Source organism: Schistocerca serialis, chromosome 5 (assembly GCF_023864345.2).
Source record: "Schistocerca serialis cubense isolate TAMUIC-IGC-003099 chromosome 5, iqSchSeri2.2, whole genome shotgun sequence".
NCBI classification, from domain to species: Eukaryota; Metazoa; Arthropoda; class Insecta; order Orthoptera; family Acrididae; genus Schistocerca; species Schistocerca serialis.
Window position 1 is genome coordinate 33,061,783 of NC_064642.1, and position 16,746 is coordinate 33,078,528.

At 45.5% G+C, this 16,746-nt stretch overlaps 1 protein-coding gene across 1 annotated transcript in view; it reads right to left on the minus strand.

Moving 5' to 3' along the window:
• The window catches only part of LOC126481726 (muscle M-line assembly protein unc-89-like), a 1,115,867-nt gene that overhangs the window by 959,735 nt on the left and 139,386 nt on the right, over positions 1-16,746 (minus strand). The window contains exons 4-5 of the mRNA XM_050105679.1: positions 6,996-7,266; positions 3,688-3,779 (exon numbers count right to left, since the gene is read on the minus strand). Of these exons, the coding sequence (XP_049961636.1) occupies positions 3,688-3,779; positions 6,996-7,266 (363 nt within the window). The remainder of the gene's footprint in view (positions 1-3,687; positions 3,780-6,995; positions 7,267-16,746) is intronic.

Sequence of the window (16,746 nt, forward strand, 5' to 3'; positions counted from 1 at the left end):
TGCCTAGAACCGCACGGCCACACCGGCCGGCTCAAAATGACGTCCGTCAACCTCAATGCATTTGGCAATACCTGTAATGACATTCCTCTCAACAGCGAGTAGTTTGCCCTCCCTAATGTTCTCACATGCACTGACAATGCACTGACGCATGTTGTCAGGCTTTGTCGGTCGATCACGATAGCAAATATCCTTCATCTTTCCCACAGAAAGAAATCCGGGGACGTCAGATCCGGTGAACGTGCGGGCCATGGTATGGTGCTTCGACGAACAATCCACCTGTCACGAAATATGCTATTCAATACCGCTTCAACCGCACGCGAGCTATGCGCCGGACATCCATCATGTTGGAAGTACATCGCTATTCCGTCATGCAGTGAAACATCTTGTAGTAACATCGGTAGAACATTACGTAGGAAATCAGCATACATTGCACCATTGAGATTGCCATCGATAAAATGGGGGCCAGTTATCCTCCTCCGAACCGCCCGGCTGCTACGGTCGCAGGTTTGAATCCTGCCTCGGGCATGGATGTGTGTGATGTCCTTAGGTTAGTTAGGTTTAAGTAGTTCTAAGTTCTAGGGGACTGATGCCCTCAGATGTTGTCCCATAGTGCTCAGAGCCATTTATCCTACCTCCCATAATGCCGTAGCATACATTAACCCGCCAAGGTCGCTGACGTTCCACTTGTTGCAACCATCGTGGATTTTCCGTTGCCCAATGTGCGGATTAGCCGCGACAGCAGCTAAAACACCTACGTGGCCATCATCATTTTTTGCAGGTCGTGGTTGACGTTTCACATGTGGCTGAACACTTCCTGTTTCCTTAAATGACGTAACTATCCGGCGAACGGTCCGGACACTTGGATGATGTCGTCCAGTATACCGAGCAGCATACACAGCACACGGCCGTTGGGCATTTTGACACAATAGCCATACATCAACACTATATCGACCTTTTGCTCGATTGGTAAGCGGTACATTTTAACACGGGTAATGTATCACGAAGCAAATACCGTCCGCACTGTCGGAATATTACGTGATACCACGTTTGTCACTATTACAGCGCCGTCTGTCACAAAGCGAAAAAAATGGTCCAACTAAAACATTCATATTTCTTTACGTGCTACACTAACATGTAATAAAAAATGGGGGTTAGTATTTAAGAAAACGCAGTTGATATCCTTTTGACCTATGGCAGCGCCATCTAGCGGACCAACCATAGCACCATCTGGTTTCCCCCTTCAAGCTAGTGATATTTGGCCCAGTCACGATCAATGGACCACCCTGTATACCTACTGTACAATTAGTTGACACATTTCACGGACGAACTGTCACTCTAGTATGCACTGACTTGAAACTTCCTCCAGAAACCTAAACCTTGAACGCGGAACCTTTATCTTTCGTGTGCAAATGCTCTACCAGCAAGGCACCACTCACTATTAGACGTTACAGCATCACTCCTTCCAGTACGTCGCTCCTGCCTTCCAAATTTCATACAAGCTCACGAGTACACCTTGTGGGACCAGGTCTCCTGGAAGGCAGGATACTGCGTGGAAGTGTAAAATTATAGGAGAGAGGTACTAGCGGAAATGAAGCTTTGAGGGAGAGGAGTGGGGGAGGGGATTTGGCAGGGGATGAGTCACGCCTGGATAGCTCAGACGGTAGAGCATTTCCTCGTGAACGTCGAAGATTCCGGGTTGTATCACTGACCACCGATTCTGCAAGTAACTATGGTTTGCAAAAAACCTATTATCGTTAAAAATTAATAACTTCTGAACGCCGTAGGCGAATTTAAAGAACAAATTGTCAACATATAGCGCTTGAATAGCACTATCCGAGGAACGGGTTTAGAATTTCTGTTAAAGCAATATAGTTTGAGTAATAAACTTGAGTGTAAGTTTGTTTGGTTGGTTGGTTGGTTTTGGGGAAGGAGACTAGACAGCGAGGTCATCGGTCTCATCGGATTATGGAAGGAAATCGGCCGTGCCCTTTCAAAGGAACCATCCCGGCATTTGCCGGAGCGATTTAGGGAAATCACGGAAAACCTAAATCAAAATGGCCGGACGCGGGATGTAAGTTTGGAAGGTAGGAGACGAGGTACTGGCAGAAGTAAGGCTGTGAGGACGGGGCGTGAGTCGTGTTTGGGTAGCTCGGATGGTAGAGCACTTGCCCGCGTAAGGCAAAGGTCCCGATTTCGAGTCTCGCTCCGGCACACAGTTTTAATCTGCCTGGAAGTTTCATATCAGTGCACACTCCGCTGCAGAGTGAAACTCTCATTCTGGTTATACAATTATCAACTAACCCATGTAGCGATAAATATGCCTCTAGTAAATAATTATTACGTGATTCTGCATAGAAAATCATTTTCCTACAACTACACCAATTACAATGAGGTGACAAAAGTCATGGGATAGCGAGATGCAGATATACAGAGGGCAGTAATATCGCGTACGCAAGGTACAAAAGGGCAATGCATCGGCGGAGAAGTCGTTTGCAATCAGGTGATTCGTGTCAAAACGTCTCCGACATTATTATAGGCCCACGACGGGAATGGAGAGACTTTGAAAGCGGAATGGTAGTAGGAGCTGGAAGAGCGTGAAATTCCATTTCGGAAATCGTTAGCGAATTCAGTAGTCCGAGACCCACAGTATCAACAGTGTGCCGAGAACACAAAATTTCAGGCATTACGTCGCACCACGGACAACGCAGTGGCCGACGGCCTTCACTTAACGACCGAGAGGAGCTGCGTTTGCGTAGAGTTGTCAGTGATAACAGATCAGCAACACTGCGTGAAATAGCCACAGAAGTCAATGCGGAACGTACAACTACCGTATCCGTTGGCACAGTGCGGAGAAATTTTGAGTTAATGAGCTATGGCAGCGGGCGACCGATCCGAGTGCCTTTGCCAACAGAACGATATCGCCTCCAGTACCTCTCCTGGGCTCGTGACGATATCGGTTGGGTCCTAGACGACTGCAAAACCGTGAACTGGTCAGATGAGCCCCGGTTTCATTTGGTAAGAGCCAATGGTAGTGTCCGAGTATCTCGGGACCCCATGAAGCCCTGGCCCCAAGTTGCCACCAAGGCACAGTGCAAGCTGGTGATGGTTCAATAATGGTGTGTGCTGTTTTTACGTGGAATGGACTGGGTCCTCCAGTCCAACTGAACCGACCATTGACTGGAGACCATTTCCGGCCGTTCACGGACCTAATGTTCCCAAACAATGATGGGATTTTTATGGACGACAATGCGCCATGTCACTGGGCTGCAAGTGTTCGCGATCGGTTTGAAGAACATTCTGGCCAGTTCGAGTGAATGATTTGGCCACTCAGATCGCCCGGCATGAATCTCATCGAAAAATTACTGGACATAATCGAGGGGTCATTTCGTACACAACATCCTGCACCGGAAACACTTTCGCAATTACGGACAGCTGTAGAGGCAGCATGGCTTAATATTTCTGTACCGCACTGCCAGTGACTTGTTGAGTCCATACTGCGTCGAGAGCTACTCTACGCCGAGCAAAGGAAGATACGACACGATATTAGGAGGTATCCGACGACTTTTGTCACCCCAGTGAACGTAACACCAGCTGCCTTCCGGAATTAATCTATATGGTTGGTGACAATCGCGTATAAGTTCACACCGTTTTTGGGTCACCCTAAAAATTACGTTAAAACGCACTTACCTTGGCAGGAAAGCGTCAAAGGATCTCCAATGCGACATTTGGCGGGCTGCAGTTCTTTGACGAACACAGGAGGCGGCCCAGCTGCGCGAAAGCTACAACAGTAAGTCACAAGCTGCAGTTCGTTCAAACACAGTTTCCACAGCAAATTCATGTATTAAGAAGCTTCTTTGGAAGCAGATGTACGTTGTGTGTAACGCTGTGTTGTACTGAAAGTGCTCCCTGAGAAGCTTTGGTGCCCCTAACAGGTTTCACTGACTCCAAAGAAGATTCGCCTGTGTGGCAGCGTCATTCTCTTAAAATGCTGACTGGAGAGGGGGTCCATTCACACTGGTATTTTTGATAGAAAACACATCAAATTGTGATACTAAAAGTGCGTTTACACGTGTGCACGATGCGCCTAGTCGCCGTGATTGCCGCACACAAGCAAGTAGAGGCACGAGTTTAGGATGCATGCCCCTTCCTCGATGTGTGTAGAGCGGTTCGCACCTGTGTTCCCGCTGGGCGCCTCAACTTCCGTGTGACTACGTGCAAAGCGCGCTGTTGTAAACGCACTTAAGGGCACCATAGCTTTGACAGAAGTGTTCTTTCATTCCCAAAGCCTTAAAATTTCAACTTACTGCAGGAAAATAAAATGCATTTTTTTTTTCAATTAACACAGATGTGAATGGTTTACTGTATTTATCGTACAGCGAAATTATTTGCCTAGATTATAAAATGTGCCATACTGTGAGTACAATAAATGATGCTTTTACTTTCCATTAATGCAAAATTTCTGATCATAATACTTTATCGATATTAGATTGATATTGCACTATCATTATTCAACTGCCACCCAGAATTCATTCAATTAATTTTATTTAGTGTACCATGACACAGTCTCTATTCTGAATGTCTCTGTACGTTAAAAGGTGTAATAAACCGATACAGAGAAATTTCGACGGTCAATACTTGGCGTTAGGTGACCACTCCAGCAGCAAACGTCACCCCGTACAGTGTGATAGCTGTCAGCCACGTTCCCTGCTCTCCAACAGCATAGGCTGCCACCTTGCGATAACTGCCGGAGGGGTAGCCTAGCGGCAGGCGCCAGCCCCCTGCCACTTCGACGCTCTGTAGCGTCGCTGCGTTACGTCTCCGGATGCAGGTTACTTTCCTCAATTTGTTCCTCAAAACACGCTGCACAACCCCTAAAAGGTTTATATCATTGATCCTTCAACTCCATAACTTTTTATCTTCCATTTCATTCATTGGCTAACAATAACTTTAAGATTCTTCCAACAATATTTTGCAACCATCCAGCGTCAACGGTTGATCGGGCGCTAATGACCGTAGCAGTTTTGCGCCCTAAAACCATATCAAAAAAATGTCAATGGTTGATACTAAAGAGGACCACATTACTTTTTTCGACTAGATGACAATACCCGACAGATGTGGATGCTATCCCTGCTACAAGTACAAAAACCAGGAAATAAATACTAAACCAACCATCGTGCATTTATAAATTACACAAATGACAGTTCATCAGTCGTTAGTACCTATAACGTGTGAAACACATCCACAGATATTAGGGCACGTGAGCCTATACGTTCGGACATTCACGAGGGAATTTGAAAGGTTGCTAGCTTTGTTTTTTACAGTTACAATTCAAAACTGAATTTGGTACCACAGTGAAACTCGATATCTTTATATCCAAGTGCAGAATGTCTACTTTTCCCGGTCTCAAAACTATTTTCGAATTCACTTAGAACGTGAGATGTGAGATGTACAAAAAAGTATCGCGACTGGGGAGTTAAAGGACGCCATGAAGTTTTTGTTTTCCCGAGTAACATATTGAAAGCGTATTCCACCGTTGATGGTAAACACCGCAACGCACTACTTACAGAGCCAACAGACCCAGCAAAAGCAATGCAGTCGTTCGTTAACTGCTGGGGACGTGCGAATATCCACCAAAAAGATCCTAGTCATGTGATAGCTCGCAGCGAAGTAGGTAGCGAAATACTTGAAAAGCGAACAGAAAAAGTTGAGATATCTAGAGCTATTTTCTCCCGTTTTGACGCAAGGCCGCAAGGGATGACTTTTTGGCTACATCAATGACTAATAATGACACAGGGCTGCACATTTGTAATACGAAGAGTAGGTAACACTGAAGGGAATGGTGTCTATCGGGTCCCTGCGACCGAAGAGGTTAGGCATAAGTCATAGTATCTGTATTTTAGGACAAAGACAGTACTTTGTTGCTGGACTCCCTACTTCAGGCCTGTATTATAATCATAGAGTATTACTGCAGTCAGCTCTAGCAACTAAAGGAGTTAATTAAGACGAAGCGCTGTGGAAATTTGACCAAAGGGATTCTTACACAGCAGGATACTACGCCACCGCACATTACCTGTTCACTCTCAGACCACTCTAGGTGCGGTGGTTCAGGGTGGTAGCTAAAGCTGACTAAACTGACTACTTTAAGAGAGATGTGAGTACCCACCAAACCATTCGATATCTATGGAAACAATTACTGGCACCATCCACCGCGGCGAGAGTTTTCTTAGAGCGAATGGTTAGTACGTCCGAAGTTTTGACAGCGAAACTGAAGGTTATTCGTTTCCAGTTGGTCAACGTTTCCCTCACTTCAACTGACTTGGCCCCTTCAGACCACCAAATTTTTTCTAACCGGAAGAAACACACGAATGGCCGTCAGTTTTACGACACTGAAGATGCCGCTGAGAGTTGGTCTGACTGTCCTCCACGTGATTTCTTTTTGGATGTACTGGAAAAGGTGCAACAACTGTGTAACAAGTACATCACACCGTTGTGTCAGTGTCAAAATTACATACCAGAGTACTGCGACGTGAGATTCTGACACAGACACGACGGGTTGCTGATGCAACCAGATGGCTCTGAAGATGATCCAGAGAGATCGAAACGCAACATGTATACAACTGAAGCTGAAGAATAAATAAGAATTCTCTTAAATCGTGCCTCCCGCGGAACATTAGACCATTCGCCACTAGAACTTGCCGGGGGGGGGGGGGGGAGGAGGGGGGCGGAGAATATGTGATAATGGTACCTTAACTATCCTCCGTCACAAGACATAAGGTGGCTTGCGTGAATACAACTGTAAGCTCCAGATGTAAGTGCTCGGTTCGGCTGCGAATGTGTCCCTTTTAGACACCGCCCTGTGTCGGACAGTGAAAATCACGTTCTACACCCAGCATAGGGCTCGGCTCAAAGTGGCTGGTAAATGTTTGGAATAGGGAACTTAACTTGCGGTTTGGTACAAGGACTAGTGAGTAGCAGTGGGCCAGCAGGCAGGGTACCTGTCGGCGGCGGCGCCTTCGACGATGACGCGCGAGGAGGAGGTGGCGCGGCCCATGCAGTTGCTGGCCTCGCAGGTGTAGGTGCCGAGCGACGCGGGGTCTGCGGTGAGCGCCAGCACGTCCCCGGCGCGGATCTCCTTGCCGTCCTTGAGCCAGCGCAGCGCCGGCGTCGGCACGCCCACCACCTTGCACTCCAGGGACACCGTGCCCGCCGCCGACAGCAGCGCCCGCAGAGGCTCCACGAACTCCGGCGGCTTGTACGCCTTGGGAACTGCGAAAACACATCAGGTCTGGAGACTGACAAGCAAGCAGCGTCGATGTCCATCTCAATGTTCCTCTCTCTCTCTCTATCTCTCTCTCTCTCACACACACACACACACACACACACACAAACACACACACATACTACAAAGTACTACCACTTTCACAAAATAGGAATGTCTGTGGAATAACCATAGCGTACTACACGACCACGATATTATTGCACTTGGCCTCCCGTGCCCATTATCGGAAACACGCGATGACGTTCCAGTAAACAAGTGCAACGACGATTAAGGAAAACGCATCGCATCGTGAATTCTTTCAGGAGAGTAGTGCATATACTATCGAGAGGTTCAGTGTGCCCTCGTGAAATATCACGATTTTTATTTTTTATTTTAGCGTATGGCGCTACTCACATGGTTTACACTTATTACATTATGAAATTATATGATAAAATGCAGTATAAAATACATAAGTGTAGGATACATATTCAGATAAAATATAATACATAATCACAATAAAAAGTCACATCACAGCAGATATTTTGCGTTACACAAGTCTTCAAATCCTGACGTCCAAATTGGCGATCCATTCGAGGCAGGGCGGTGTGGCGTTGAAGACGTCAGCCCGCCTACCCGGGTAGGCTGTTAATTCACAGTCCTGGGCGACGTGCTGTACTGTCTGATTAGGTGCCGCACAGTCACAGCTAGGGCTGGCAAGCTTTCCCCACTCGTGTAGATTGTGTGCACATAGTCCATATCCTGTTCGGATTCTGTTTAGGCTTTTCCATAGCCGTCGTGGAAGTTCACAGCCCTTAGGTTTTTCTGAGGGACAGATAAGTTCACGGTTGTCAGGGGAGGCACTACCACTCCAGCTCTCGTGCCATTTAGTATCCGTGCTGAAGTTGGCAGCTTACAGTTGTTGGGCCAGTCTTAAAGGGGGATTTCTGGAGCGGAGTCGTGTTCTTTCCAAAGTTGGGACATCTTCATGGATAGGAAGTAGGGGGTTATTCATTATTTTTGTGTACTCCTTCATAAGATGGTTGGTTCAAATGGCTCTGAGCACTATGGGACTGCCGGCCGAAGTGGCCGTGCGGTTCTAGGCGCTGCAGTCTGAACGAGACCGCTACGGTCGCAGGTTCGAATCCTGCCTCGAGCATGGATGTGTGTGATGTTCTTGGGTTAGTTAGGTTTAACTAGTTATAAGTTCTAGGGAACTAATGACCTCAGAAGTTGAGTCCCATAGTGCTCAGAGCCATTTGAACCACTATGGGACTCAACTGCTGAGGTCATCAGTCCCCTAGAACTTAGATCTACTTAAACCTAACTAATCTAAGGACATCACAAACACCCATGCCCGAGGCAGGATTCGAACCTGCGACCGTAGCGGTCGCGTGTTGCCAGACTGTAGCGCCTAGAACCGCTCGGCCACTCCAGCCGGCCCTTCATCAGAGCTTCCTGTCTTCGCAGGGACGGTGGAGCTATATGACTAAGTGTTGGAAGCCAATGTAGAGGGGTAGTCTTTATGTATCCAATTATGGTTCTCATAGCAGCGTTGATCTGGGTGTCCACCATTTTTACATGCTTGCTGGTTAACCACGCTGGTGCACAGTACTCGGATGCAGAGTACACTACGGCGAGTGCAGAGGTTCGTAGTGTGTCTGCTGCTGCTCCCCAGTTAGCGCTGCAGAGCCTCTGAATGAGGCTGTGCCGTGAGCTTAATTTTATTGGATACATCTTCCAGGCGTCTTTTGAAGGATAATGTCCTATCTAGAGTAACCCCCAGGTACTTTGGATATGGCTTATATCGCAGTTAACTGTTGTTCATATGAAACTTCAGCTCTTATCCCGCCATTCTGTTGTTCAAATGAAAACAGCTGACTTCAGTCTTGGTGGGATTTGGTATTAGTCTCCATTTGGTGAAAAACTCATGCATTTTGTTTAGGTCAGTTGTGAGGATGTTTTCAGTGTCTTCAAACTGCTTTCTTTGGATAGCTAGGGCCATATCATCAGCATAGCTGAACTTCCCTGAGATGGTTTCAAGCAGGTCAGAGATGTAAAGATTAAAGAGCATTTGTGCTAAAACTGATCATTGAGGCAGTCCATTGTTCAGTTTCCTCTGTTCGCTTATCTCATTACCCTCTATCACATGGAAGTATCTATCCGAAAGCATGTTGTTGATAAAAACTCTCCATAAGCCAACCGAATCGTCCTCACTCCCAGGCGCAATAATATTGCGGTCGACTAACACTGTACATGTATCGAACGTCAAATTATTTTTATTATTCGAACAGTATCTGAAGTATGTTCAACACGAAAAGTAGTCTTCTTTGGTTGTTTTCATTCGCTTACGACGTGTGCTATTATATTTTGATGTAACTGTTCCCATTCTCAGATGATATTTTTGGCCCAGAAACGAGGAGTTCCGGCAATCGATGGCGCAAGTTCGCGAACCTCTTTTCGGGCTATGTTCATTAGTCTGGGCATTCTATTGGCCTCTCAATACTTATATTCTTTACTGTTGTTTCTTATTAACAATATCAGATTATTCCCAAGAATTACCAGCTATCACTTAGTTAGTAGTAGGCGGAAATCCAGTCCGCATTTGGATCCCACTTCCTTCACTCTTGTGCAGAAAGGTGTGGAGTATACTGCTGGATCCATTTTCAATAAACTACTACAAGAATTCAAAAATAGAAGAGTTTCCTCATGGGTCACTCCTTCTATTCTATCAAGGAGTTACTTGAAAAATTAAGATGATTCCTGTATTCTATTGTTGAATGCTTTTACGTAAACTTTTGGCTTCTCTTTTTTTGGTTCATAAGCATTTTATTTATTCTGTTATTGCTTTTCTGTTGTAATTTCATGTACTGACACGTTCGACGACCTTGGAGATTTGCTCCTCAATTTGGTACTACGGAAGTAGACGTGTAAAATAAAAAATGTAAATAAATAAATAATTGGGTGACCTCGTATCACCCCGTTCCTAGTGGCCAGCAGCAGGCGGCAGCTTGTAGAGGGCCTGGCCTACAGGGCAGGTAACAATAACATGTCGCTTGGATTTAAATTAACATCTTGCCCAGTATCCACCGTGGAACCCATCGGCTCATTACCTACATGCTGGGGTTCCCGATTAATTGGCACACTAGAGGGAGTGAACAGGGATTACGACTCGGATTAAAAACTAGGTAATCGTTAACAATGTGATAAATTTTGAGACTAGAGTTACAAACATGATCCAAGAGCAGCCTTCACTGAAAATCAAATCAATACCAAACAAAACCGGGTACATCGATAGAGATATGAACGAGATATAAATAGTATCTATATAAAAACATACCAAGGAGGTGTAAAACAAACCGACACCAATACTGAGCCAGCGAGAGAGTGTATAAATAGTTTCCATCACCCTGGAGACAGTGCGCTGAAAGCATGTGATCATCATCAATGGGACATAGCGGGTGCTTGTGGTGACTTGTTACCACATTCCCAGAGCTGTCAGTGTTCAGCAGAGGCGCGACGTAGACTCGGTCGTCGTGTAAAAACGGTGAGGTGTGCGCGAATGACGCTGAGACGTTCTGCTCAAAATAATGAGCAGCCAAACTGTGACTAGCTGCAAGGCGGCGCCGGACAACGTGGATGCAGCGTAGCGGATGACAGACTGACTACGCTTCGGACTTTCACGGCCTGGGAGACGCTGCTCTTCAGAGAGATTCAGACCCCAAAGAAATAGGGCCTCTGAAATTCACGGGAAGCGTCGGAGGCTAATGACCACCTGTCGTGATACGGCAAACTGACCTCATGTTTTTTTTTTATTTTTTTCCAAATTTGTGGTAAGTTCATACGGGACCAAACTGCTGAGGTCATCGGTCCCTAAGCTTACACACTACTTAATCCAACTTAAACTAACTTACGCTAAGGACAACACACACACCCATGCCCGAGGGAGGACTCGAACCTCCGACGGGGAGAGCCGCGCGAACCGTGGCAAGGCGCCTGAGACCGCACGGCTACACCGAGCGGCGAACTGACTTCACATTTCGCAGATATGAGTTTATGATCCTGCTTCAGTTGCAGCCGTGGAAAGTGGATTACCCTGTATACTTGCGCTCCCACAAAGTGAAAATCAAGCGCTATGGAACTTTGTTCTTTTTAACAGTTACCGCCATTTTGAAAACGTTATCAACTTTTTCTGAATGACCGAAACTGAAATCCAATTTCACTTCCTCAGCACTGGTTATTCTGGTCTTCTTTCTTTTCTTTTCTTTTCTTTTTTTTTTTTTTTTTTACTAACGATTCAATAGGCAGTTGAAATATTATCAAGTTCAAAATAAAATTAATAGTTCCAAAATGAATTCACCCCTAGCTTGGTCACTGGGAAAGGTTCAGGATTTGTTATTAGCTGGTTATGTTATTAATTCCTATTTGTCTCTCTCTTTGTTAGAAGCTTTGCACGTCCCGACACGTGGCGAACCTGTGAAGGGTACTTTGTGCTACGTATGACGCTGTTTGTTTACATATTGAGCTCTGACTGAAACGCTAACACAGCATTTAGTTACCCCGTTTTTACAGATTTGTTTATTACTAGCAGCAATAACAGGTAATTGTTGCTCATAGGGATGCAAATCGTTATACGTCAAAGCAGGAGAAGTTGCTTTTCAAACGTAAGAACCACATAGTTATCATACCAAAAACAGCAGCTTTAGGTATTGATTAAAATGGCTTACCACAAGGATCTGTGCTCGCACCACTGCTGTTTAGCCTTCATATTGCAGACCTGCCAGAAACACAATCAAAAAAGCTCGGGTATGCTGACGATTTGGCCCTTGCTACAAAATGTAGCAGAACTGAAGCATCTCAGGACATCCTAACGAAAGACCTGAAGATATTGGGTGAATATTTCCGTAAGTGGGGACTTCAACCAAATGATTCCAAAACAGAGGTTAGTTGCTTCCATCTCAACAACAAACTCGCTGGAAAGGAACTCCACGTTCTGTTTGAAAACACCATTCTCAGGCACAATAAAACTCTGAAGTACTTGGGCATGACGGCCTCCACTCTCCGCACCTCTGCTTTAGCAATTGTATTCTCGGCTGCCGAATACTGTGCTCCGATTTGGCTAAGCAGCCCACGTGTAAAAAAGGTGGATGTCCAGTTGCATAACACTCTAAGGATGATTTCTGGAGTAATTAAACACACTCCAAAACAATGGCTCCCAATATTAAGCCACATCCCGCCGCCACATCTGCGACGTACTGACGCCCTTGTACATGAATACATAAACATCATGGGAAATCGAAGCCTGCCAATCCACCAGGACATTGAGGCTGCAAACACTAATAGGCTTCGATCTAGGAACCCGCCAACAAGAACAGCAAGGAACTGTGTACAAGAAGGTTTCAGTATCACAAACGCATGGTCTGAAAAATGGAACGCATGGCAAAACCATAACATGCCTTGCATCACGCAAAAGCCACCTGGTTTTGACCTACCACGCAAAACGTGGTCCACTCTAAATAGGATTAGAACTCGTCGTGGCAGATGTGCTTACTCCCTGTATAAAGGGGGTAAAATACTATCCCCTCAGTGTGACTGCGGAGAAAATCAGACCATCAGCCACATTGTTGAAGAGTGTTCCAGAATAGTCTATAATGGGAGCCCAGACGAATTCCTGCTCGCAACTCCAGAGTCGATAGATTATATTAATAGACTTGATGTCTGTTTGGAATCCTTAAACTTTGTTATATTAGTGATGTTTGTTTGCAATTATTAACGTTTGTTATATTAGTGATTTGTTTGTTTCTTTCTTATGTGTCTGTATTGCCATACGATAAATAAATAAATAAGCCGGCCGGTGTGACCGAGCTGTTCTAGGCGCTTCAGTCTGGAACCGCGCGACCGCTACGGTCGCAGGTTCGAATCCTACCTCGGGCATGGATGCGTGTGATGACCTTAGGTTTAAACAGTTCTAAGTTCTAGGGACTGATGGCCTCTGATGTTAAGTCCCATAGTGCTGAGAGCCATTTCAACCATTTTTGAAAATCGAGACAATTCAATAAAGAATTAATGCCGTAGTGCTAATTTATGTGACGTAATGGCCATATATTTGCGAGAAGAGAGGTACATAAATCCGGTAGTATGTGATTGCGTTGCCAGTCAATCAAGCCTAAAAAAAGCGATAGCTCTTCCTTCTTTTTTTATAACAAGAAAAGTCAAGATCTGAGCTGTCACATGTGTTCCATTCAAACGGAATGCCCTTATATTTATCTCCTGATATTTTTAAACCAAACCGAGCGAGGTGGCGCAGTGTTGGGCACACTGGACTCGCATTCTGGAGCACGACGGTTCCAACCCGCATCCGCCCATCCTCATTTGTCTATGATTTCCCTAAATCGCTTCAGGCAAATGCCGGGATGGTTCCTTTGAAAGGGCGCGGCTCACTTCCTTCCCCACTCTTCGGCAATCCGATGGGACCGATGATCTCGTTGTTTGGTCCCGCCACCGCCCCCCCCCGTCCCCCCCCCCCGTCCCCCCCCCCCCGTTAACCCCCTTCCCGAGTCCACCAACCAACCTTTAAACCAAGGCTATTCCAGGTATCCAGTTATTAAGATGCCTGTGAAACGCGTATACAAAGTACATGATAGTTTTGAGCAGGCCTGTCAGTACTAACGATGTATTGATATTTAAAAGCTTCAGAGTGCTTGTAGGTAGACCTCTCGCCGACCCATATTCTTGTGACTGCTGGAGTCGACGCATCATGGAGACCAAAATTCCGGTTGGAGAATCTGAATCCTCACTCCATAGATGTTCCTACTCTAAGTTCAGAACACATTTGAAATACCACCCTAGCCGCAGAAAAAAGTGCGTGGAACTGATGGCCAGCCGGGGTGGCCGAGCGGTTCTAGACGCTACAGTCTGGAACCGCGCGACCGCTTCGGTCGCAGGTTCGAATCCTGCCTCGGGCATGGATGTGTGTGATGTCCTTAGGTTAGTTAGGTTTAATTAGTTCTAAGTTCTAGGCGACTGATGACCTCAGAAGTTAAGTCGCATAGTGCTCAGAGCCATTTGAACCATTTTGGAACTGATGAAAGTATAGTAAACACTGCAACAGTGTGCGTTGTGAACACACTTTAAGAAGCTATGACTGTGTGAACACCAACAACAAAACTAAGCTACAGTAACAAATACGCTTCCTCACATTTTCAGCTTTATATATTTTATCAGAAATAACGCTTTTCTTCTCGAACAGACGTGCACATTATTTCGTGAACTTAGTGGTCAGGTCCAGAGGGGCAGGCGATGTTGAGTAGCCGCCATTTCATCCTCTCCCTTTACTTACGTGTACTTTCATCCAACACTGATATCAGTCCTCAAAAGAGCCTTATAAAACCCACTGATGATGATGTTGTTGTTGTTGTTGTGGTCTTCAGTCCTGAGATTGGTTTGATGCAGCTCTCCATGCTACTCTATCCTGTGCAAACTTCTTCATCTCCCAGTACCTACTGCAACCTACACCCTTCTGAATCTGCTTAGTGTATTCATCTCCTGGTCTCCCTCTACGATTTTTACCCTCCACGCTGCCCTCCAATACTAAATTTGTGATCCCTTGATGCCTCAGAACATGTCCTACCAACCGGTCCCTTCTTCTTGTCAAGTTGCGCCACAAACTCCTCTTGTCCCCAATTCTATTCAATACCTCCTCATTAGTTATGTGATCTACCTATCTAATCTTCAGCATTCTTCTGTAGCACCACATTTCGAAAGCTTCTATTCTATTCTTGTCCACACTATTTATCGTCCATGTTTCACTTCCATGCATGGCTACACTCCATACAAATACTTTCAGAAATGACTTCCTGACACTTAAATCTATACTCGATGTTAACAAATTTCTCTTCTTCAGAAACGCTTTCCTTGCCATTGCCAGTCTACATTTTATATCCTCTCTACTTCGACCATCATCAGTTAGTTTGCTCCCCAAATAGCAAAACTCCTTTACTACTTTAAGTGTCTCATTTCCTAATCTAATTCCCGCAGCATCACCCGACTTAATTCGACTACATTCCATTATCCTCGTTTTGCTTTTGTTGATGTTCATCTTATATCCTCCTTTCAAGACACTGTCCATTCTGTTCAACTGCTCTTCCAAGTCCTTTGCTGAATTACAATGCCATCGGCGAACCTCAAAGTTTTTGTTTCTTCTCGATGATGATGTAACGTCACCGAAACATGAATGAGAAAAGACAGAACAACAAGAAACTGTGTTGTGCATCTTCATGTTTTCGTGGCGCAAAGACTGTTCTATAAGATTTCTGGCGTGCAGCCGCATAAATTCAGCTTCTTCTTCTAATATTTCGTCTGAATACCGTCCAGCCGTCTTCAGAGTGAGCCGAGGTGACTAACACTCCAGCACTTGCTCCCTCCTTTTAAACTCGAGGACCGAAAGACTGCGTATGCGACCAAAGATAAACAAGGCTCCAGAGACGTTGATAGGTGGCAAAGAGGTGTAACACATGCACGGAAATTAAATCTATGGTTGAGCAGTCGATCCACACGGCGAAATCGATGTGTCACGGAGAGCTGCACAGTCGCGACGTCTTCGTGATTTAATTACAGAAATTGCCGGATTCCATGATTTGTCCAAGCTGAAGCCGCTATCTCTATTTATTAAATTCTTCGCCAAGCGAATTTCAGTTGCTTCTTTCGCTACCGAGTCCCAGAAGGATGAAGCCGAGGCAAAAATTTAGACATTATCGTACACCACATAGTGCTCAATGTCAATACAGTGCTCGGCCACCGCAGATTTATTAGGTTGTAAGAGACGGGTGTACCTGCGGTGATCTGTGCTTCTCTCCTGGACTGTGCGTGTCGTCTGTCCGATGTATGAACGGCCACACTGACAGGGCATTTTGTAAATCCCAGGCTTCCGAAGCACCAAATCATCTTTAATGGAAGCCAGGAGTGCTGCAGTCTTTGGTGGAGGGCGAAAAATCACTTTTACTTTGTGTTTACTGAGGATCTGTCCTATTTTTGAGGAAAGGTTTTCCTCGTATGGGAAGAAAGTCATGGATTTAAAACCTTCCGTGTCTTCTTCCGCTTTTCTTGTGCCCAATCTTGATTTCATTTGTAGTGCCTTACGTATCTGCTGTGGAGAGTACCCTTTGGCTTCAAAAACTCTTCTCAGGTGTAGAAGCTCGTCCTCCAGACTGCTCTCGTCAGCAATGACGTGTGCTCTGTGTACCAGTTCTGAGTACGCTCGTCGTCTGCGAAGGACGGTGGCAGCTATTTGCACGCACATATAAATCCGTATGGGTCGGTTTTCGATACGCTGCATGTCCCAAAGTGCCATCTTCTTTGCGACGTACCAACACATCAAAAAATGGAAGGCATCCATCTTTCTCGATTTCCATAGTGAACTGAATTTTTCTGTTGATAGAATTCAGATGATTTAAAAATTTAGATTGTCTTCACCATAGGGCCACACTACAAAC